Here is a 24,880-nt window from a genome sequence, read left to right on the forward strand (position 1 = left end):
TGAGACACGAGTCATTGGAAATAGGGATATGGTTTATTCGCATATGATTGATCTCTCCCACATGGAACAATTGTTCAAACAGGCAGGGCGGAGAACTTCTGTTGGTCTAGAGTTTCATACGAGTCCCGATTGTTACGACAATTACTAATTTGGTACTGGACTCCGAAACATAATACAAAAATACTAAACCAATATTCTAATAATACTCCAATTAGTAATTCATCAACACCACAGAATTGCAATGCTCCTTCTTTCCAAGTGCTATTAGAGCATGGAATGGGTTGCCTGAGCTAGCCAGGAAAACCAGTGACTTAGCAGAATTAATGTCATTGCATGACTAAATGCATGACGCGTATGACGTAATCATCTTTTTTTTGAATTAACGTCTGTATTATATAGTATAAGATACTGCAGTAATTTAACAACACTACAACAGTAATTCAACAATATAGTTCGTCCATAGTGGTTTGATGATGACCACTTTGTCATCCAGGGGTCTGAGGGCTTTACACTGTGGTTTTATGCCTCCTCATGTGGCTGGTGAAACCTATGTGAGCCCGGAATGTTCGGCTGCACACTGGGCAGGTTATTCCAGCTGGAGCTAGTGTCGTGGGCCTTGCTTTTCTTCTCTGGCGTTTTTCTTCTACCAGCGTGGTTCTCTTGTCCTCAGCAACCTGTGCGCCAATTTTCACAGCGCGACGCCATGATGCTCTGTCATGTGCCTCTGTCTCCCAGGTTGCTGAGTCTATGCTGATCGCCTTCAGAGAAGCTTTGAGGGTGTCCCTGTAACACTTTCTTTGACCACCTTGCGAGCGCTTTCCTTCGCCTAGTTGGCCATACAAGAGTTGTTTAGGGATGCGATGGTCTTCCATTCTGCAGACGCGACTGCATCAGCATTGTATGGATACTTTGGATACTTCGAAGGACTTCAGTATCTGGTATTTTGTCTTGCCATTTGATATTCAGTTTTTTTCTTAGACATATCATGTGGAAGTGATTCAGTTTCTTTGCATGTTTTCTGTACACTGTCCACGTTTCAACAATTCAACAATACTATAGCAGTAATTAAACAATACTACAGCAGTAATTTAACAATACTACAGCAGTAATTAAACAATACTACAGCAGTAATTTAACAATACTACAGCAGTAATTCAACAAAACTTCAACAGTAATTCAACAAAACTTCAGCTGCTATAGCAGTAGTTCAACAACAATTGCAATATAAAAAAATAACCATGTGTTGTGCGAATATTTTGAGAACCTTCACTCCGATGTAACTAATTAAAGTGTGTGAGTAACTAAGACAGAATGGAAGAACATGTGAATAAATCATGAACTAGCTGTCTAGAGAGCGTCCAAACTAACGGAAGCACTGAGCCAAGTAATCAATCACGACCAAAGTAGTATAAGTCTATGCTCAACATCTTGGTGGCTTGTTAACTATTTCACTTGAACAGGAATAAAGTAAGCAAAAAAAGTTATATTATTTATATTTGTAAGGTAGAGAGAGAGAGAAAGAGAGACGTAGGTAGTAGGTAGATCGGCCCTTCATGTAAATTATAACTGACGGTATTTTTTTTTTTTACTTTTTAATTAACAACATTAATGTAGGCCTATTATTTATATTATTATATTTTAAAATATTTTACAAATGTGATTGGCTATAATAATGAGGCTATCTCAACGTTTCTTTTTTTTTCCCTTATAAAACTTCTTAGCTCTCTCTCTCTCTCTCTCTCCTCTCTCTCTCTCTCTAAATATATAATTTTGCGAAAACAAAATAAAACACACTTTGCAAAAGAGGCGGAAGTTTACATTGTGGTTAGCAACAGGGGACGCAACATGGCGCCCACTGAATATGGCTAGTTTAATATTTAGTTATGGTTTATACCACTCATAGGTCATTTTCTCTATCGATTCATATCTGCATCTTTATATTCAAAATAAACGAAACGAACAATTGAGCACCCATGTAAATGAGTCATAGTGTGAAGATGCCATCTAACCGAGAAATATCACCGTTTTCTCCTTTACCGCCAATAAAAAAGCGCATTCGACCAACCTCGGCTTCTGCAAACTTACAAACGCATCCTAGCTACACTACAGGACTCTATGACAATGTCCTACGTACATCATCGCTTGCGACTGGAAACCAAACGATAAAACAGAGACCTCATACGCAAGCAGGAGGCCCAAGAGAGCAAAATAGTTATCGACCTGTGGACACACATGAGAATGTGAAGCATCCACGTAGACTGACTTTGGGCACAGTGGAAGGAATAGCAGAGCTTGACAGCATTCTTAGAGTTGGAAACATTCAAATAAGTGCAGCACAACAGCTTAAAGATAAGGTAAGTGTGAGGTTTCATTGCAGAAACAGCATCATTTTGTTAATTAAATTCAGGTGAAAACATGTTTCTCCTAGTAAATATAATATGTAAACTGTAATTCATTTAACAAAGTAATGCCAAGATTGAGATTACAAACATATGTCTGTTGTGAAGTTTGCTTTTACTTCTTTAAGATATTGTTTGTTAAATGTTTTACTTGTTTCGGATGTTCCTTCTTAGTTGAAGATAGTTTACTTCCTAGTCCAAACCTCCCGCAGGACGACGGGGGATGGGAGCGGGCAGGGTTTGAACCCGGGACCATCAAAAAATCCAAACAACAGTCCAGCACACAAACCACATGACCAGGCAGCCATCCTTAAAGTGGTTTTATGGAAGCTTTGTTATTATCATATATTTACAATACATAGCATATAGGTTTGATTAGTTTAGTCATTCTGTTAAAATATAATTTTTTGTCTGCTATTTTTACAAAAATAGCTCATCTGTTTTTGTCTTATCCAGTTATGTTTAGAAACTGTTTTTACCCTCCTTACATTTTCAAGAAAAAGTAATGATGTTCAATCAATTCTGATAATAGGAAATGTGCTTTGATAATTATAAGAACAATAATGAGATTTGAGTATTTCTTATCATATGTCTAAATAACATTATACTTATGTTTTTTTATAATTGCATTGTTTAATCAATGAAAACCTCTTTGTGTGTTCTTAAAGCTATGGAGTTCAATAAGAGAAACTATTTTGGTTCAGTTACTAAGAAGAAATATTAATATTGACATGCTAATTAAAAAAAAATGATTTGCTATAATTTTTAACGTTACTATATATTCATTAGACTTGACAGAAACAGGTATCAAAACTTACCATTTGGTTTTCTCTTAAGTGAAACTTTTGGGTCGCCAACCATGATGTCCAAAGAAACTCTTCAAGAAAATGACTTGGTGTGGAATATGGACATGCTGGAGGACTCACTGGTCAGTAGGTTAAAGGAAGATGGTAACCACAGTACAGAGATAGATCCTAGAGAAGAGAACAACCAATTTGAAAAGTCTATTTCCCAACTGGAAAAAGCTGGTGTAGACTGTGGCATTAAAAGTGGACGTCAGAAAATGAATGGAAAGATAAGTGTGGGAAAAAAACAGGGTGAAAATGCTATCAGTCAGCAGGATGTCCAGTATCCTGACACACGCTTTCATAACTCTAAAATGGTTCAATGTGGAGGGTACTTCGGATACAGTGAAGACTTCAAGAAACAAAATAGGACAAATAAAGAAACCCAACTTAACAGCATCATTAAGACTCCAATAAGCACAGCTAGTATTAAGAAGGATATTAATGCTAACTTTTCTGAAGTTCCTTCAAGTCTGAAAGAGCTGAGCAAGCCACCAAGAGAAGATAAGAAAAAGGTAAAACACAGAAACAAATCTCTGAGTCCATCAGATGAAAGAAAAAGAAAGACAACAAAAGAAGTAAGAAGCCACTTGGTGATAAAACGGATAGTGTGCCATTGTAAACATGAGTTTCCACATCATAAGGAATACAGCAACAAAAGTGTCCTGACAGATATCTATGGCGACCATGTCAGGAAGGGCTGGGTAAGGTTGTAAATCCAGTGTCAGCTAGAGCCACTGCCATGTCTCACAATTAAAATAGCCTGGGCACAGTTCACATATTAATGTGTTATTCTGTTTTGTATTACATTAACAATTCAACATGTTTTACAACTATCAATGTTGATGCACACTATTACACTTCTGTTGACATAAGTATTGGGTCACCTTTTTTTTTTGTTTACAACATAGCTTGTAGAATTATTTTACCATGTTCAGAGCTTCAGTATTTGATTTTGTTTTTTGTATATATATGTCATTCAATAGTCACAATAACTTTAAGGTTTTATGCAGGAAATTATTAAACAAAATATTGGACATTCATTCATAAGCATCATAAAATTGAGTTTTACACTTGATAAAAGAACTTTTTTAAGTCGCAATGATAAATTATTTCTATTTTATATGGTAAAAAAATAGCAAAAACTAATTTGTATTTGTTGTAAAATGTTTTACGTTTAGATGTTCCTTCAGAGTTGAAGATAGATTTACTTCCTAGTCCAAACCTCCCGCAGGATGACGGGGGATGGGAGCGGGCAGGGTTTGAACCGTCAATAAATTCGAACGACAGTCCAGCACGCAAACCGCATGACCAGGCAGCCATCCAGCTATTTGAGATTAGAGAAAAAAATTCAACGTTTTGGATCAACAATAAACATCAAAATTTTTATTTTTTTCACCCTATCCTATTGATTTTTGTTCAGGGAGTTTATGAAAAAAAAACAACAACTGATTTTTAGCAGGGTTTTAAAATTGTATCAAAGTCATGGATGGCACAGATATTAGCAATGTCACTGATAGGCATTTTTCTTCTTCTTCTTCGTTCTCATTGTTATGTTGGAGTGTTCAGATGAGTAGACCAATACATGAGATGAACTGCGCAGTGGTTTCCAAATCAGGGAGCTCTCCATATAGTTTCCTTTCTATTGGGATGATTTGAGGCCAATGTCTTATACGGGCCTCTTGGTAAAGAGAGCAGTTTTGGAGGACGTGGTCTGCATTATCTGGTGATACTCCACATGGGCAGATTTCACTGGTTCCAATTTTGAGCTTCCGGTACATGTGTTGTCGCATTCTGTTGTGTCCGGTCCTGAGTCGAAAGATTAGACGTACTGATGGGCATTAATTTTTGACATTTTAGTTTGGAACAACCAGAAGTTTCCAGATTATAGCTAAAGATCCTGACAATAGCAATATTTAAGAACTTTAAAAAAAATTGTCACTGCCTTATAATTTTTGTTTTTTTCACGTTAATGATTTTTTTTTTTTTATAAATCATATTCTTTTTATTTAGAATGAAAAGGCTACAAAATAAATAAATAAATACAATGAATAATAAATATATTAAAAAAATAGTTTTAAATTTATATAGTGTGTCCTCACCAATATAAGTCTCATTGAAAAATAATACTATTATTAATATATGTGTTCATACAATTTTGTATTAGCAATATACATTTCTGTAAAATATTGGATTCACCCAGATTGAGGAAAAAATCAACATTGACACACTTGAGGAACTCAAGTCTGCATTTATGTCTGCTGATGTCAATAGGACTGGAAGTTTAGACCTTGAGGAATTTAAAAAACTGCTTAAAGAACAATTAGGTCTTGGCCCTAGTAAGGTTAGTCTAGCATAATTTTAAAGTCTTGGCTCTTCTAAGGTAATTCTAACCTCTAAATTAAGCCTAGTAATTACACATATGAAACATCTAGATCTATGACCTATTGAGGTAAGTCTGTTTAGTCCTATAAGAAAAAATCCTGCCTAATTATTATATTTTTTATAAGTATGCCTTCTGAAAAATAAATTTTTGAATCACTCTTTTTTTTTTTCAAAAGTGGACAAAAGATATGTTCCAAATTATGTAGCCAGTCCACCATGACTGAACACTTTCCAAACTAATACCAGTCAGAAAGGGATGTCACAAAAGTAACATAATATAATAGAATAAGAGCTGATGAGGTTACCAGCCCTTTTATAACATTATAATATTTTAAAAATACTTTACTTAAATTCAGCCTTTAATTAATTTAAGAATATTTCAGTCTTGTTAGAAAACCAACATCAAATGCAAGTTTCTGAAGAATGAAAAGAATAATGAAGTGAGATTTATATAGAATAAGGCTGAATAATACATCTAGGGCACAAATGGTGAAAAGAATATTCTATACATGGTTTTACTATTTGTTTTCTGGACATAGTTATATTTTTTAAATTATGGACGAGCTTATGACAAGTGTTAATTCTGGACATAATTATGATATTTGTTTATTCTGGACATTGTTATAATGTTTTTACAATGCTTATCAACTTACTTTGTCTGTCTGTCTGTATGGTAAAAAGTTTGTACATGTTATTTCTCCCACATCCATTCTTGGATCAAGTTGAAACTTTGCACAATTATTTATTGACATAGACAAGACATGAATCAATTAAGCAATTAACCAATTAGTCAATTAATTATTGGTAATTAATTATTTTGTTTGATACCAAATAAGGAAAATAACTTCTGCATTATTGAGATATATAGTTGTAAATGCTGAACTCTTTTCTTAGAAAAGCTTTTTTTTTTTATTTATTTTGTTTGTTTTAATTCTGGACAAAGTTATGACATTTACTAATTCTGTGCATAGTAATGACATTTACTAATTCTGGTCATAGTTATGATATTTACTAATTCTGGTCATAGTTATGATATTTGTTTGTTTCTTGCTAAACAGGATGCTCAAATTGACTCCCTCTTTATGAAAATTGACTGGTCTTCTGAAGGTGCCATCTCCTGGGATGAATTTTGCACTTACATGCAGCTTGAGTATGCTGAAAAAGAAGACTCGTATCTCAGGGCAAAAGAAGTTTCCTTCCACCTGCCAGCTAAAATTGAAAGCATTCCTCACAGAGACCTTGTCCTGCGCATCACAGATACCAGTGATGGGACATTTATTGCCTGCAGCCAGGAAGGAACAGTTACATTTTGGTCTTCAAACACAGAGCTCAAGAGGACTAGGAGTGTTGTGGTGAGTCGTTTGCCCTTTAGCCTTGAACTTTTTAGTTACTTCTTTGAATGCTGTGTAATAAAAAAAAATCTAAATTAAGGATTGGTTGTGAGGGCCACTTAATTGACATTTTCTTAAACCTTTGTTTCCAGAAATGATTAAATATGCCTTTTAGTTCTTTATTGTGTGCATTCATTTTATTTTTAAAATTTTCTGTTTGTTTTCAAAATAGGTTAATGTAATATTTTTGGTTATCATGTATTTGTTTAGAATCAAGACATAATGAGTAACAGAACCAAGTCAAAATGGATCACAGATTTTTGTCTCATGCCACATTTCAACAAACTTATCGTAGGAACTGGGTAAAGTAATCATTTAGAATTCAGCTGGCACTGAAAAGGAAACTTCGACAGATTAGTCAAATCTGAAATATTAACATTTAAATTCTGCTTTAAAAGTTTTAATAGTAAACATTATACCATTTTTTTATTTAGATGTTTGGAAATATTTATATTTAATAAATTAGACAACAATTTCTTCAAATCTAAAAAAAAACAGGATTATGAATGATTTTGTTCTTTAATAGGGGGCCTGCATATCTTCCCTCAACAATACTAACAATAGTTATCTTTTACGGCTACCTATTCCTAATATCCGGTTTAGGCATCTGTTAAAAATGTCTGGAGCTTTCCCATATTTGTTTTAGTGACTCTCCATATATAAGGACTAAAACACATTTAAAAACATTAATTTTAATCTACAGTGACAGAGAGATTCAATTTTTTGAACTGTCATCATTTGATCCTTATTGTCAAATTTATGGTCTGGAAACTGTGCCTTTAAAATTGGACTACAGGTTTGTAATGGTTGGATTAGAAAAATACACTTTAAGTTTTGAATTTTCATTTAGCGTCATTGTCTTATTGGGCGAAGAATCTTAAAGTTTTCACAAGAAAAAATTTTAATATTTACCATTATAGATTTTTTTATCAGGTCAGAAAAAAAATATTGGAAAGTAATGTCATTTTATGTAAACTTTCTTATTAAATGACTTGCGCATGTTTCAGCTCAACTGGCCATGATGAATGCCTTATTTTATTTGGTGACAATGTTGGTTGTGTTAACATTTTTGTTATCAAGTCTGCAGGAGAGTGTCTCAGGTAAACACATAATTAAGTTTAGTGATACATAATCAAGTGTAGTGATACATAATTAAGTTTAGTGATACATAATTAAGCTTAGTGATACATAATTAAGTTTAGTGAGACAGGTTTATGTCAAATTTCATGAACTTTTAATATTAAAATGCCATTCAATCAATTTTTATTAAACTACATCATTTTATCAGGAAAAATAAAGAGTAAAGCGAAATAAAACTTTTTTTTCTTTTGAAAGTATTATAATTGAAAGTAGGCCTATTATAATTTAGTTGTAAAAATAAATATCGAACCTTTTTCATTTGACTTACATATTAATTTTGTCTTCAACTTTTTTTGTAGCTTTTAATGTTTAAAATTGCATTTCTGAAATGATGCTAAGTTTTTAAATATTTTTCTTTTGTTTAGAACTTGGAAAAAAATGACTGTACCAGATGGTTTTATAGCAACAATACATTTAGATGCTGTGATTAGTGGTTTCAATGTTAACTTCATAAGATGGCAAGTCCATGAGGATTGGGTTGGCCAGGTACTAACTGCAATTTTTATCCATTTGTTCATAGTGCCCTGTGTAGGTTTATATCTCTACTTTACTTTATTACGAATTGTTCTTTCCTTTTTTTTCATTCTTTCTTCCTTTGAATTATAAAAAAGGAGTTTCATTTGTCACATTTTTTTTCTATAGAAGCAGTTTAGATCTTCTTAGTGGCCTTCACCCTGGTTCTGTGGTGTTTTTAGAATTATTTCCATGGTGGTTAAGGAATGAGGCATAAAGAACTATTACCATGATAATATGAAATCTTATCTACCATTCCCCTTTTATAAAAGTTTGCTAAAAAAAAGAAAAATTAAATTATCCTTTCAGACCTTATGATACGTAGGGCAGATAATGTTTCTATTGCTGATGATTAACGAGGGTATCAAATGGTCAACACAATGACCAACTACCTTTACTTTTCCCAAGTTAAGTCAGGTACCCATTAAAGTTGGGTGTCCTAAAAATCCAGAAGTAAAAATCCCAGTCTTCACAGAGATTGGAACCTGAGATCCCTAGATTCAGAAGCCAAACTTTTTACCACATATAAGTTGGCTGGTATCTTGTTTTCCCAGATATATTTGTAATTTCATTTTGTATATTATACAAAAATGTATAATTTAATGTGTTCGGTAGTAGCCTCTAAAAATAAAGTTTTTTTTTTTAATGTATTTAATTTTTTTTTTCATGAATAATATTCAATGTAACTGATACAGTGATAAGCTTTCTTTTTGTACCCTCAGATAAAGTATTACCATGATATAGGTCAGGTGATTTCTTGTTCCAACCACCCCAGCACAGCACTTGTTATAGGTTTGAAAACTTTTTATTGGCTTTTTTTTTTTTTTATTTCTTCGTTAAACAAGATTATGAGTCTAGAAGAACAAATATCATTTGGTGACTTTATATCTTTGGCTCGCTCAACATAACCAACACCCTGTACGGCAGTGCTGAACAGCTGAAGAAAACAGCACACTTTTTTTCCTTGGCACAGTCTGTAAAAGAGCTCACAGCTCAGCAGCAATAAAGCTGGCTAGAAGAAGAAGAAGAATCTTTGGCTGCTTGGTCATATGGTATGCACCCTATCTAGTGATGGTCCTAAGTTTGAACTCTGTCCACTGCCATTCCATTTGTCCTGCGGGAAATTTGGGCTAGGATGTAATAATCTGAATATCTGAATAAACACTTGAAGATTTATCTATAGAAAGAATTTACATCATTTGATTGGATATGTTGGTTTACTAAAGCTGCATTAAAAAGTGTTTAGTGATAAGGGAAGATTGGATTTGGATACTAACAAAATAAGAATTTTCTTGGCTTCTACTGGGCTAAAAAATAAATTTACACAATAGTTTGGTGATGAGAATGTATCAAGGGTAGAATTCATTAGATTGAATAATAATAATATCTATAGCTTTTATATAGCACTACTTTCATGCTTATAGCATGCTCTAGTGCTATGGTCCAATCTCATTTGTGGACCGGGGGAGGGGGGGATGGGGTATCTGGGAGAAGGTTTTACATCTTGCCTTTAGACACTCAGTAAACATAACTCTGCTTGAGTCAGGTGTCGACCCTCGAGCCCCCTTCTCTAGGTAGCCAAGCTCAAGCGTACTTAATCTCTCAACCACGAATGTGCTGAGGGGTGTCAAATTTGAATCCCACACGGGGGCTTGGTGGCTTGGTGTTATAGGCTTGGCTTTCAAACAGAGAGGTTTGAATTTCTGTTATTACTCTAACTGACATGAGTTGGTAAAAAGTTAAGGCAGTTGGCCATAATGCTGGCCACAAGACACCTTTGTTAAATATGGACCACAAAAACAGATTATCTTTAGTTCATCTGCCTCATACTTTGCAAGATCTGAAAGGGGTACTTTCTAGTTTATAGTAAAAACCATTTTCTTGAACTATGAAACTCTAGACAGAAAACTTTTAAAAATAGAATTATCATATAGTTAAACATGTTATATGATGAAAATAACATTAACCTGAAGACCTTACATAGTCTTTAATTTTATCAGACCTTTTTTATCTTGATTTTTTTTTCTCAAATCTTCTTTTTCATCAAGGTTCTTAAATTTACTAAATTAACATATTGTTTTAGATGATAAAATGTAGACTTGAATAGTTTAAACTTTGCTTATTTGTTAATCTTGATTTTTTTCCAAATCTTTTTTCACCATATAGTTAGCTTGTTTTATAAAATAAAAATGTAGACTTACATAGTTTTGAACTTTGCTTATCAGACTTTTTGTCAATCTTGATTTTTTGGTCCAATCTTTCCACCAAGGTTCTACAACAGGCAGTACGCATGTTGAGCAGCAGCTGAGAGAAATCAAAGATGTCAACTATAGTCAAGAAAAGAACAAGCAGAAAGCTGCTTATAACATTGTCAAGAAACGATTGGGGGCGGATGAGACTGTGTTTAAAGTGTACAAAGGAGTTAAGGTTTTTGATTTTTCAAAAGCTAAAAATGTGATTGTTACTGGAGGTAAATACTAGATTTTATAGTTTATCTTGTTGTTTTTTTTACATTCATCATCATCATTATCATCAAACTCCGTTTGGGTAAGGGCTTGAGAGGCTCAAATCCTCTCTTGCAAAAGCCCTGTTCAGAAACCCTGCTGTATTGCGTAGTGCATAAATGTCACCATACAGGTCGAGAATTTTGGGTTTCCCAGACCTGTCGAGACGGAGATCAGCAAGTCTGGGGCAGTCAAACAGAATATGAGGCACGTTTTTTTCTTCTTCTCCGCAGCGGGGGCATTGTACGTTGTTAATTATTGTTCTATATGAGTTGCCTGGTCATATGGTATGTGCTCTGAACTGTCATCTCAATAGTTCTACTGCCATCCCCCGCTGTCCTTTGGGAGGTTTGTGATAGGATGTACTAATCTTCAATTCTGAAGGAATATCAGAAACATGTAAAACAAACAATACTTATCAGCATTATTCATAATATTTACTAAACTTTTAATTAGAGAGGCAATTATGTAGTCAAGGCACTAAAAAAGTTTGCAGTGCATCTGAAATGCATATGATTAGGAAACAAGGGGCATAACTATTACTGTTAGATGTTTTTCATTATCTATACAATTACGCTTCATTTGTTTAATTAATCTTTTGTTCTGCGCTAAATTCATATTTTAAGTCTCAATTGTTTTATTAAACTTTTAAGTACATTGTTTATCTGTTTTGAAGAAAAATTAAAATTCCACTCATGCAGTTTGTTTGAGAAATTTGTTAAAGTTAAAGAAGAATCAATTTATTTCAAGAGTCACTTTGATGATCACTTTCATAACTGTACACTTCATTTGCTAATGAAAAATTTTATTGACTGTCATCTTAAATTGATTATGCTAAATCACTCTCAAATACAAAAACGAATTTCTTGATATTTTTGCTTTTATTACACTTTTTTAGGTATGGACAGAATCATTCGACTCTGGAACCCTTATGTTAGTTTGTAAGTTTTAAATTTTAACATTAATATTAATATTTTAAAATCTTTTTTATTAGGCAAAGAAGCATATATATATATATATATATATATATTATGATTTTTTAAATGTACTTTTCTTTCAGAAAGCCCACTGCAATGCTCAGAGGTCATGCTGCACCAATATTTTATCTAACTATAGCAGAGGAGGACAACAGAATATATAGTATATCAACTGATCGTTGCATCAGGGTTTGTTATGGTTGATTTCTTTATATGTTATTAATCAAATTTAAGGTGGTGTTATTAATGTAATACATTTAGTTTAAGTTAATTTAACTATTTTTTTAATTTATTCAAGTTTCTGTTACTTTGTTTAGGTCTGGGACATTCAAGATCACACATGTCTGCTTACCATCCGACCGAAAAGTCACAAAATTCGAGGTGACCTACAGGCAGTCTACTACTCAAATATATCTAGGTCATTGGCTGTAGCCACGGATCAGATGGCCATAATGAATCTCAAACACAAGTAAGAAATAAACTAAAGGTTAATTATTTATAGGACAATAATAATATTGTTACCATCTTCTTAACCAGGCCTTCTGTAAACACTGCTCAATACAACACATCTAACACAAGAACTTGACAAGTAATCTGGTACTTTAATGAGTAAATAAAACAGCAAATACGACCCGATTGGCAACACAATAAACTGACTACAAATGTTACAACGTACATCTCAGTGCTGCCGTACTAAACTCTATTGTCTCTTCCTGGACTCATACATTTCACTTGAGGACTGCACCAGGACCGACTTCATGGCTGACTAACAGTCCCGGTCTCCTCGCTGTCCTGTCTTGAACTGCCCTGCTTACACACTCTGTGTCTCTGGTCCACAAAGACTCTTGATCACATGACCATAACACGGGTCATATTTACATGCAAAGTTCAGACCAGTACTTCCTTTGTCCATCGACATAGCAAGCTAAACTGTACTACTGGCCTGTGTCACATGTGTCAGCTGATTATACAGTTAACCCTATCACGTCGCCAATAGGGTTACAACAATATTATAGGTCAGTCAAATTAATATTCTATTCATATAAGTGATTTATATTTTATGTTAGTTCATGGCTGGATGACTTGTTTTATTGAACTGAGTTTGAAACTATATATTTCACACAGTGTTTCTTTAGTGTATTTAAGAAGAGACATAGAGACACCTCCAGTCTTGCATATGTGTTGTCATTTGGGAAGACAGTCCTATCTCTAAAAAATTTTTTTTTTAACTATGTAAAAAATATTTAAAGATGATTTTATATAAAGGGCAGTGTGAAGTAGATATCAGTTTCTGATGTCTCTTACTTTGTAGTACTAGAGTTTCTATATTTCTCACAGCTGTGCCAGTAATAGTGTTGGTCATTGAACATAGGAGGTTTTGATTAACAATACCAATCTACTATCTTTAAATGGTACCAAATCTTCTTTGAATGCCCCTTCCTAATCCACCTTAGGCAGACCCTACTACCTCTACAGCCCAACATAACTAACACCCTTTACAACTGCAGAGAACAACACAGTATTTTTCCTCTGCACAGTCTGCAAAAGTCTGTGTGTTACACCAATGACTAACTAACTTGACTAAACTTTATAATGTCCCACAGTCTGTTCACTATATAGTCTATATTGTGTCAATTTTAAATAAGCTTACATTAAACACCTGTTTTAAAAATAACTTTTATAATTGAATGCTACTAAACTAGAAATACATGCAATTATCCCATTTAAAAAATTAATTCATATAATTTTTAACAACTTTTAAAAATGTATTGAAGGCGCCATGGCTGAGCGGTACAGATCTTGGTTTCCAAACTGTGGGGTCCCAGATTCGAATCATGCTGAAGACTGGTATTCTTAATTTTGGGATTTTTGACCACCTCTGTGTCCACCCAGCTCTAATGGATACCTGACATTAATTTAGGTTGGTCATTGTGCTGGTCACATGACACCCTTTTTAACAGTAAGCCACAGAAACAGATGACCTTTACATCATCTGCCCTATAAATCACAAGGTCTGAAAGAGGAACTTTACAAACATAAATTTCTTCTAGACTTTGACATGTTGATATTTAAGAGAACCCCCTTATTAAACTTTATTGAGAACCCCTTCAAGAAATGTTTTCTTTATGTATGTAAACTTTCTGTGCAGGTCTTCACTGAATGCTGACATGGTAGTTTCACACAAAGACCCAGTGACTTGCTGCAAGTATAATCCTGAGTTTAAACAGATTGTTACCTGTTGTTGTGGCTCAGTAAGACTCCTATTGTTTGTTGTGCTGTTTTCTATTTTATATATTTATGTTTTGTTTCTATGCTTATGTATGTATGTTTTGTTTCTATGTTTATGTATGTATGTTTTGTTTCTATGTTTATGTATGTATGTTTTGTTTTTAAGTTTTTGTATGTATGTGGTTATTCATCTAGAAAGTGAAGATACATGCACTCAAATTTTAATATCAGGGCATCTGTTGAAATAGGCATCCTAGGCATAATCACAGCAGTCTATTGACAAGGAGAGAGAAGGATCATTTACTAAAGCTCTTCTTTGGTAGATGCAGTTGATGAGGCTGTCATGTGGCCAGCACAATGACCAACTGCCTTATCATCCCTAACGTATGTCTGGTACCCACAATGGTTAAATGGATTTAGGAGCATCCTAAAAAACCTAAGACTTAAATTCCCACTTTTCATTGGGATTCAAACTTGATAGCTATCAGTACATTTTACTTTCTGAAGGCACCAGTTGCTCCCCTTTTCTCCTTCTCCTGTTAATGAAAACAGTTCTGCCGGACTCAATATCTGAGCCACACATGAAGGCCAGGAGTCGGGCTGGTTGTCAGAGGCTATTTGAGACACATGCCATTAGGAAGCATTTTATAGGTAGTGGAGTGCTTCCAGCAATGACAACCTTGTGGAACCAAGTAATTGGCGCCTTAACCAGTAAGCAGGAGGGGCTCGTTAGCCATGGCTGGCTACCCAAGGAGAAGGAAAACTCTAAATTCAGCTATACCCAATTATAAGAAAGGCTTCAGGAGTCAACCCTGAGGAAAAATCAGGAGCTGGCAACCCTAAGGCAGTTTGCAGCACCTAATGCTACACACTGGCAGAATCTGTGATGCCGCTGAACCCAAACTGTATCCTTTGGATACATCAGATGCATGGAGAGGGGGGAACTGATGTGGGGGCGACATCATTCCGAGCACAACTAATACCCAGGCATTCATCTCATGAAAATGAGATGATCCATAGTCTTTTCGCGACTGAAGGAGGCCATAGACTTTCTGAACCCCTGGTCACATGACATCATGAAAAAACAATGGTGTTTGGGAGAGCTAGAAAAATCTGTTGGTACAATGTGCAAGCTCTATTGATATTTTCTCATTATGGATGGTTTCCAATGGTATCTTACTTGATTTCAGATTGTCAAGCTCTGGGACTTTGAAACAGGATCTCTGATATTTGAGTATGGAGAGGCTCATGGAGAGGAAGCAATCACTTGTATGACATTTGACAATACTAAGAGAAGGTAACTCCTTATTCTGGGGATTTCATATTAAAGTTAACTACAGTAATCTGCCTTGTCTACATTGTGATTTTTTGAGATACAGTTTAAAATCTCCAAGCAAATAGACAGTAATAGAGAAAATGAAGAGAAAGCAGTATGGGCAAATGTGGGGGCAATATAATAAAAACTAAAAAAAATGTAAGAAAATGAAAAGATAGGGAGAGATTTTTTTTTTATGAATAGACAGCAAACAATGTCAAGGACCCAATATACAAAGTCGATATTAATAACTAAATTAAAAAACTTCCATTGTGCTATGTAGAGCTGCCAGATCTGGAAACCAGTGTACATTTTATTGCACTACTCATCTGAACCATCCATCATATAAATATAAAAATGAGAACAAAGAAGAAAAAATAGTGCTTTAAGCTTAAAAGTTTAGAAATACACCAAAGACACCATTAATGATACACATTAGAATTTAATTTAATGAGTGGGTCCTGTTGTTTTATGTATTTTGTTGGTTTAATTTGTTTCAGTTTAGTCATGAAACGTTAAACTTTTTTTTTTTTGGTTTAAATGACGAGTAGTTGTACAAAATTTTCTGTTCATTTTTAAGATTGATTACAGGAGGCAGAGATGGATCATTAAAAATTTGGAATTACAACAATGGACACTGTCTTCGAGTTCTGAAGAAAAAAGCTAAAAAGAACAATGGTAATCAATGAATCTATTTTATCATATTTACAAAAACAAAAAATGTTTCACTTGCAGCAATATATTATTATTATTATGAATTAAGTGTATCACTTTGTCTTGTTTAATGTCTACATCCAGGCTCATGCCTTTGCTAGTAGTGGGATAATAACATTAAGAAAGTAAGTATTTGAACTAAGCATCTGATTATTTGAGAACAAAACCAGACTCTTTTGATACTCTCTTTTGGCTGTCTGGTCAGGTGGTTGGTTACATGGTTTGCACTCTGGTCTGTTGTTTAACGGTCTTGATTGTCCTGGGCTCAAAACCTGATCACCCTGAGGGAGGTTTGGGCTAGGATGTTATAATCTTCAAATCTAAAGGCACATCCAAAACAAGTCAAACAAAAGAAACAAATCAATATGCGTCACTCTTTTTTTTCCTTCCTGTGTTATCTTTCTTATATTGCCTTTATGTCTTTAGATCTTCTGTTCTTGTCTGATTCATAATTAGAAACAAACAGACTTAACCCTTAAGATGTGTGTGGTAGTTTAGCCTCTAAACATGAACATAGTCATATCTCATTGTATGTCTTCTTCTTAAACAGCTCAGCACTTTAAGGGTTGAGCACAATTTTTTAATACTACTTCAAGCATTTTTATAATCAGAAATGATTATCAATTCTAGAAAATGTTTCAATACAAATTTAATATTGACATGATGTTGTTTGCTTAGCAGTTCACACTGATGAAATATGTGATGTCACTTACATTGAGATGAACAAAAACAGGTAAACATAGAAAACATAGAACTGCCACAAGCTCAAATTCATGTCAGTTTTTAAGAAGTACTATTCTAATTCCCAGTTCTTCATGTTTGCCTGGTATACATTTCAGATATGTAATAGCTGTGGGCTGGGACAAGAGAATCAATATTTATTACGACACTGTGAATGATACCAACATTCAGTATGTGCAGCACCCAACTCCATATTGGCTGGATGATCTGGTAGGATGAATGTTTTCTACAGTTTACAAGCGTACCTATAAGTCTAACTTATTAGATTATTAGCCACCTGATTAAACTTAATCTCTATCTAGCCACATAGACTTATTGTAATGAACATTTATTGAGATATTTTTTTCCGTTTCATTATATTTCAAGATAAGTAAAGTAGTAAGTTCCCCTTTCAGACCTTGTGATCTATAGAGCAGATGATAAGGTCATCCATTTTTTTGGCCAAATCTATCTATCTTCAGTAGTAAAGTTTCCCTTTTAGACCTTGCAATCTATAAGGCTGATGATGTAAAGGTCATCTGATTCTTTGGCCCACAGTTAATGAGAGTGTCATGTGGATAAAACAATCACCTTTACTTTACTAATGTCAGAGTTGGGTGGACTCTGTAGTGCCCTAAAAATCCTCAAACTCAGAATACCAGTTTTCAATTGGATTTAAACTCAAGACCCCTCGATTCGGAAACCAAGCGCTTTACCACTCAGCCACCATCCATTTCAGAGTTCTTCAACAGTATTTTTTTCACATTTCATCCCAATAACACTTTGTCCTTCACAATGTCATAGTTACAAATAGAAAATTTGTTTTTAATTTGATGAATATGTATTAAAATATGGTCTGTTTTTTAGTTAAATAGCCAACTTACCATTAGTTTTATTTCTTGTAAACTAACAAGGACTTTTTGTCTTTTGAATATTTTATCATTTTCTTAACATCTTTTTTTAGAGTGTAGAATTCTCAAAGCAAAAAATTACCTAATTACTTCCTCTTGTTCTCTATACCGATTTACTTTTTTTTTTTGTTATCCTGCAAAGAAAAATGGCCACAAGGAAGATGTTCTGTCAATAGCTCATTGTTTGCCCAACCTTCTAGCTACAGGAAGCTATGATGGTGAGGTGATTGTCTGGAACATGGTGTCTGGCCATATCTTCTGCCACCTCAGACCTCCACCACCACCTGGATATGAAGATCAGAATTGTAAGTAATCAATTATTAATAGCTTTATGAGTAAACATAAGATTGTTTATTTTGGGATTTATCATTAATCTTTTATCTTTTGTTCATATAATTCATTAATAATTTTATGTGCAAACATTAGATTGTTTATTTTGGGATTTATCGTTAATTTTTATCTGTTGTTACTGTACAGACAAGTTTGGAGGGTTACACTTTGCCAGATTTGCTTGAAATTGTTTCTCTTCTTCTTGAACAAGACTTAATCCTGTGACTCTTTGCAATTATCATGCTAGCATGCACAACCTTTCTGTGTGCTACCATATCCTGGGCTATTTCCTCCCAGGCATTATAATCTTATCTTATAAAATACAGACAGTACTTCAAAAAAGAAAATGATTATGTCCTATGTGTGTCCCTAGGTCTATCTAGTCATGCATGTTAATCAATGACTTTAACTCTGCCTTTCCTGGCTGACTCATGCTCTAATATATATCTTTAATATACATTCAAAACTTGTAAATTTAAGAAGCCTAATTTAGGTACTAAGTTGTAATTTTTACTGGTAGCCTAGGACATGCATAATTTAAAGCTAAAGAATTTTCAACATAATACCAACTAATACTTGTAGATCTATTTATTTTATTTCTTGTTTCAGTGGATGGTGATATGAACATTGCTAAATTGATTTTTCTTCAGACCAGAGCATCCAAGAAAGATGCTGGAGCTCTAGTGGTCAGTGGTCCAAGGGCACACATACATATATGGAATGTTTCTCAAGGAGGGACATTAATGGCACAGTTCCAAGGTGTAAGTATAGACTTCATTACTAAAACTTATTTCTGACTAGCAGATGGATGCTATTAGACTGTAGATATTACTTGATGTCAGTCCAGACTTCATTATAGAATACAGAATACACTGCACAGCAAGATTACAGACTTCAGTGCTATCTTAAGCTTTAAGAGATGGACACTACAGAGATGAGATATTATGGCACATCACTTATATAAATTAAAGAGCAAATGAAAAACTAACATGAACCTTTTTTTTTTTTTTTGAAAAATTTCTGCAAGTCCTGTATCAATTTATATTTTGGGGATTTGTATCATTCTGTTATGTTTCATCTGCCCTGTAGATCAGAAGGTCTTTTACTTATCATGTTTCAGTCCTCAATTAAAGGGTCCATGGTATCTCAGCTGGTCAGTAATAGTGCCAACACTGTTCTATACTCCAGTGACACCTCTGGCTTTATCTATGCCTGGAACTTGACTGATTACTGCTTAACACGACCTGCCCATGAGCCACCAGAATGTAAGTACAAGCCTTACACAGTTTCGTTACTTAGTAATAAACTAGTTTTCTTTTGTATTATAAATTCTTTGACAAACATTTATTGGACAATTAGCAGATTCAGCCATTCTTCACACCTTTACGTGTCCCTTAATCTGTTGGAGTGCTACCCATGATCTATCAACCATCTCTCTCCATTCCTCTTGTCTTGTACCAGGATTGGTCTCTTCCATTGACAGGTTGGTCCATTCCTTGATGTTATCTTCCCATGGCTTCTTGTGTCTGACTCTTCTTTTTTTCCCTTGTACTGTTCCCTGCAGAAAAGTCTTTGCAAGCTCCAAAGATCTCCTGATATGGCCATACAGTCTTCGCTTGTGTTTTTTTAATTTTCGTGAGCACAACATAACCTACACTGTGTATGGAAGCACTGAACAACCGAAGAAAAAAAGCACACTTTTTTTCCTTGCTTCAGTCTGCAAAGAGCTTACAGCTCAGCAGTAAAAAAGCTGACTAGAAGAAGAAGACAATGGTCAGAAGGTCATTGTGAAACCCAATCAATCATGTTTTGGATTTTCTCATTTGTGGAGTCTTTGTGCGTAGTTCATATAATTCTATTATAGCATCTCCAATTAGGATCCTCCTCCCTAATTCTGCACTTAGAATGCAAGATTTACAAGACCACTAAGCTTATCCATCTGATTTTTGTGCAGAGGGTTATTCCTTTGTCTTTCCATATTGTCCTGAGCTTTGTAAGTGTTGCTGTGCAATCTGACCAGCACTTCAGGTCTGTCAAAGTTCTTTACTAGATAATTAAAAGAAATTACAGCCAGATTTTTAATACATGGGCATTTCTCATTAAATTTTTTTTTTGCATGTGGTAATTAATTATAAATTATATGATTAAGTACATTATTTAAACATTTTGGCATAAGTTTATAAAGGGTAATGTGTGATCAGCATATAAGTCTGGTAGCATCTTGCAATGTCTATATTAACAGAATGCTACATTTGCAGTGGGTGCGGTGGCTGAATGCTTAAGTGCTTGGCTTCCAAACCTGGGTTTGAATCTTGGTGAAGACTGGGATTATGAATTTTGGAATTTTCATGGTGCTCCTGAATCCATTCGTCTAATATGTACCTGACTTTAGTAGGGGAAAGTAAAGGTGGTTGGTCGTTGTGCTGGCCACATTAATCATCGGCTAAAGAAACATATGACCTTAACATCATCTACCCTATACATCACAAGGTATGAAAGGGGAGATTTTACTTTTACATTTGCAGTACTATATAAATGGCGAGGTCATGTTGAGAGTGTAGCAAGCATGGACCTGGTTGAATCAAACAATGTTCTCGTTACATCATCAAGTGACTGTACTGTCAGACTTTGGACACATCAGGGTCATTATATAGGTAGGTGATAGGAATTTTTAATAGGTCATTTAATTGTTCTATCCATACAACTATGCACAATAATTTTTTTAAATTTATATAGTGCTGTTGATAAACATAGTGTAGGCTCAAGGTGCTAAATATTTGACATCATTAAAACCAAAAATGGATGCAATAAATGACATTGACATGACTAAAGAGTCCTTTTAACACTTTTTAACAATTTTTTTTCAGTGCACAAATATATTTGAGTTTCTAGCTTTTTGGATTTTTCACATCAAAATTACGTCAACATCTCTGTGTTTTAAACATTTAATGAGGTTCTATATACAGTGAAAATTATTGGATTTAAACAAGATTACCATACTTTAATAAAATGTAGCTATAATGTTATTTGACTCTAGATTTATGATTTAATAAATTTATGTTATTTAACTTTATGCTTGAACTTTTGTTTTGATAAAATTGCCTATTTTGCAGGTACACTAGGACAGTCAGAACAATGGGACCTTTACAATCCTTCCACTTTCCAGCATCCCATGGTGCCCTATGAGGTTCTGATAGACCCACTGAGTCTTCCATCACACCCAGTTCTGTTGGAGAAGCAGTCAACACATGACATCATTCACCAGGGAGACGAAGACAAGGTCATTGTCACAATTGTGACTTTTTGTGTCTCAAATACATCTAGAGTAAAACTATTTTAAATCTGTGTTTTTGATTTCCCATTAATCACCTACACCTATCCCTTTGTTTGTTGGACCATTGGGGCACCACACAAGATCTGTTGACCATCTTTCTTCATTCCTCTCTGTCTTATGCCTAGGATAGAATCTCTTTTATTGGCAGGCTGTCCATTCTTTTGTCTTCTCATTGCTTTCTCTGTCTGCCTCTTCTTTATCGTGGTACTTTTCCTGAAGGAAGGTCTTTGCTAACCCTGAGGACATTGTAATATAGACATAAAGTTTTAGTTTGCGTTTTTTCGACAGTAGTTAGCAGGTCATCGTGGGGGTCGAATCGCTGTACTATCCTGCCTCTATCTAATAGTTTGTGATGCGGTCTTTGGATCTGATACCTAGGATCTTTCTATAGCATCTCACAATTGCTAGCAATGAAATTGAGATACTACAGAAAGATGCTTCCCATTAATAATGAACTAAAAAATACTGGGGTTACAGAAAAATGACAAAATAATTCATTTGGGGGGGGGGGGGGGGAATAACCATTGGCTTTTAAAAAAATTATCTTTACATGTAAGTTTCTGAAAATTCTCTGTTAAATTTTAGATTTGTAGGAATTCTAGAATTTCCTACTTAGTTATAATGTATTGCTAATGATCCCATTTTAATTGTATCAAACATTAATGTCTTTCTGAGCAGTCCCTTCGCAGTGTGTCTCCCCAAGTTGTTTTCAACACCAAGCAATCCTATGTTGTAGATGATGAGAAGATTAAGGCATTGTTAGAAGAAAGACCATTTGACAAAGGGACAGGAAAAAGGTAAGAATGCATTAAGTGTATTACACCAGAAGTCCTGAATTTTTATTGATGATAACTGACTGGACATTGATTGTGCCATGTAGCAATGATATTAAATTAATAGCTGCATGTCCTTATTGATTTGTTTAAACCAACAGCCCCTAATTATGTTGTGAATCATTCCTTTTGCATCACTTCAGGATGTGTGACAGAGTGTCAAATACAGCTTAGCTACCTAAGGGGGTTTGAGTTGGAATCCTAATGTAAATTAGGAATTTAAAATTCAATATATTACTACAGCTGAGTTGTTTTTGCTGAACGCCTAAAGGCAGCATGGAAACCTTCACCCAAAAGTCCACAAAAGAGATTGGACTTGAAAGCACTGGGGGGGAAAAAGCTAGAATAACTTAGTTTTAGTGCTGTAAATATTGTTTCCTAGGTTCAATCCATGTAATGGAGTAGGGCTAGAGACCTGTTTCAACGTTCAAGGATGGGCAAGACATGACCTAAATTGTGCTGATGTGTCAAAAACCCAAAATATTTTTTAAATATCATCGCTCAAGGTGGCTTATTTCTTTATGTCCTAATGAAACTAGTTTAAGTGCTGGGATAACGCCCAAAAGCCAGTTGAGTCTGGGAGCGCGTGAGGTGCCCTGACCAATCCTCCCAGTGGAGGAGGTTGACAGGATCTAACAGAATGTTCATTCCTAGTACAGTTCCTTTCTCCAGTTATTTTTCATGGCTCAGGTCAAACTTTGACTTGCCATGCTACTGCCGAGGCTGAGGAAACAGTGTCTCATGTCCAGGTTGTTTTTTTCAGACTGCGACATGAAAAGCACAAAAAGATGAGAGACGAATCCAGTGGAACTAGTGTCTGGCAAGAAATAAGCTGCCACCAGCTGCAGGATCCACCAAAGAGGGAATCCCCAGTGTTTCGTAAAAACAAAGATGACTACTACGCAGATGAATTGCCTCAATTTGAAAACTGAACTTTAAGCTAAATTCAGCTAAAGAAACTGCGTCACTCCAAAAGTACTTTTATATCAAGAGTTAATCACAAGGCCTATCAATAACCAGCACTGATTTGTTTCTAGATGTGGTTGTCTGTTGTTAAACTCCTCTCTGCTTCATAGTTTATATTTTTCAAGTTATATTCTTGTACAAATGTTTTCTTCCTTGTATAAAAACAAAAAAGTTCTTGTGCAATTCATAAACACATCTATATATTTATACAATAAAACCTACATCTATAAAGATTGTATTATCTTAAATATATATCTTAATGTTATCTTTTTAGCGAATGAATGTTGAATATGCTCAATTATTTTGTGTTTTACATAATTTGTCATATAAAATGAAAATTTACCTTAAATATTCTTTATTTTGAAAAACTGATGCTAAAATCAGAAAAAGTATGATTTTTCCCAATAAAAAAAAAATAAAATATTTTCAAACCACATTTTTCAAGTTAAAATAGTTGATTTGATAGTAGGAGAATGTTTACATAGTTATGTAAGTAGCTTTCAGTTATAGTTTTTTTTTACACTGAACAATTGGTGCATGCCTGGTCGTATGCCCTCTGAACTGTCATCTCGATGGTCTTGGGTTGAGCTTGGGTTGAGCTCTGCCCCCTGCACTGCATGAGGTTTGGGTTAGGATGTAATAATCTTCAAGTCTGAAGGAAATCCCAAAACTTATAGCGAGAAATATTTAGAAATATTGTCTACAACTGAATGACCCAAATTAAAGTCAATTTACTTTGTACCTGTACTATGTTTTACAATATTAAAAGCAGATGAATTAATGTCATTGTTTTATTACAATAAAATCAGAGATGATGTTTTATTGATTTCTTATAAATGAAATGAGTTTAGGATAGATGTTTGTATTCATCACTGTACTAACTATTTTTTATTCAAACTTTTCTAACATTAATATAAAGCAGAGGTTGAATATTTCCTATTCCACCGCTGCTCTTACATCTTTAAAAAAACTCTTGATATTGCAATGCTAGAAGGAAGCTCCTGGAACATTCTGATACTTACATGGCTTTTAAAATTAAGACTAATTGTTTGACTAAATAGTTTTTGTTTTTTTTTAAATGATTATGACCTTTCAAATTAATAAACAAAAATCCCCTAATTATCTTATCATTCATAAAATAGATATAAACATAAAGTAACCCACTCAATCTAGATCGAAAGTCATAGCTGAGCAATATTAATTGAATTAATGTTACATATGTGGTAGCAAGTAATGACTTTTTAAAAAGGGGATGAATAACAAATTTATTTGATTTAAAACTGGTTTCATCAAGAAAAAGTAAAAAAAAAATAAATAAATAAATAAATTTTTATGAAACAAACTATAATAAAATAAAATATGAACTAAAAGATA

General features: G+C 34.2%; 1 protein-coding gene across 2 annotated transcripts; it reads left to right on the forward strand.

Moving 5' to 3' along the window:
- The first annotated feature begins 1,833 nt into the window (after positions 1–1,833).
- On the forward strand, positions 1,834–24,326 carry LOC106057318 (WD repeat-containing protein on Y chromosome-like). Of its 2 annotated transcripts, none has more exons than XM_056037456.1 (24): positions 1,834–2,354; positions 5,448–5,588; positions 6,688–6,981; positions 7,231–7,322; positions 7,724–7,816; positions 8,028–8,120; positions 8,526–8,646; positions 9,396–9,465; positions 10,943–11,143; positions 12,076–12,118; positions 12,238–12,343; positions 12,472–12,623; positions 14,304–14,406; positions 15,574–15,680; positions 16,279–16,376; positions 17,091–17,145; positions 17,252–17,363; positions 18,186–18,348; positions 18,983–19,134; positions 19,494–19,638; positions 20,899–21,027; positions 21,487–21,653; positions 22,386–22,504; positions 23,304–24,326. In XM_056037456.1, exons 1-24 carry the CDS (start codon positions 1,980–1,982, stop codon positions 23,470–23,472), a joined length of 3,300 nt encoding a protein of 1,099 aa, XP_055893431.1. In that variant the 5' UTR covers positions 1,834–1,979; the 3' UTR covers positions 23,473–24,326. The 2 variants fall into 2 exon arrangements, with proteins under 2 accessions (XP_055893431.1, XP_055893432.1); XM_056037457.1 differs by having other exon boundaries at positions 17,094–17,145.
- The last annotated feature ends 554 nt before the right edge of the window (positions 24,327–24,880 follow it).

Source organism: Biomphalaria glabrata, chromosome 8 (assembly GCF_947242115.1).
Source record: "Biomphalaria glabrata chromosome 8, xgBioGlab47.1, whole genome shotgun sequence".
Classification (NCBI taxonomy): Eukaryota; Metazoa; Mollusca; class Gastropoda; family Planorbidae; genus Biomphalaria; species Biomphalaria glabrata.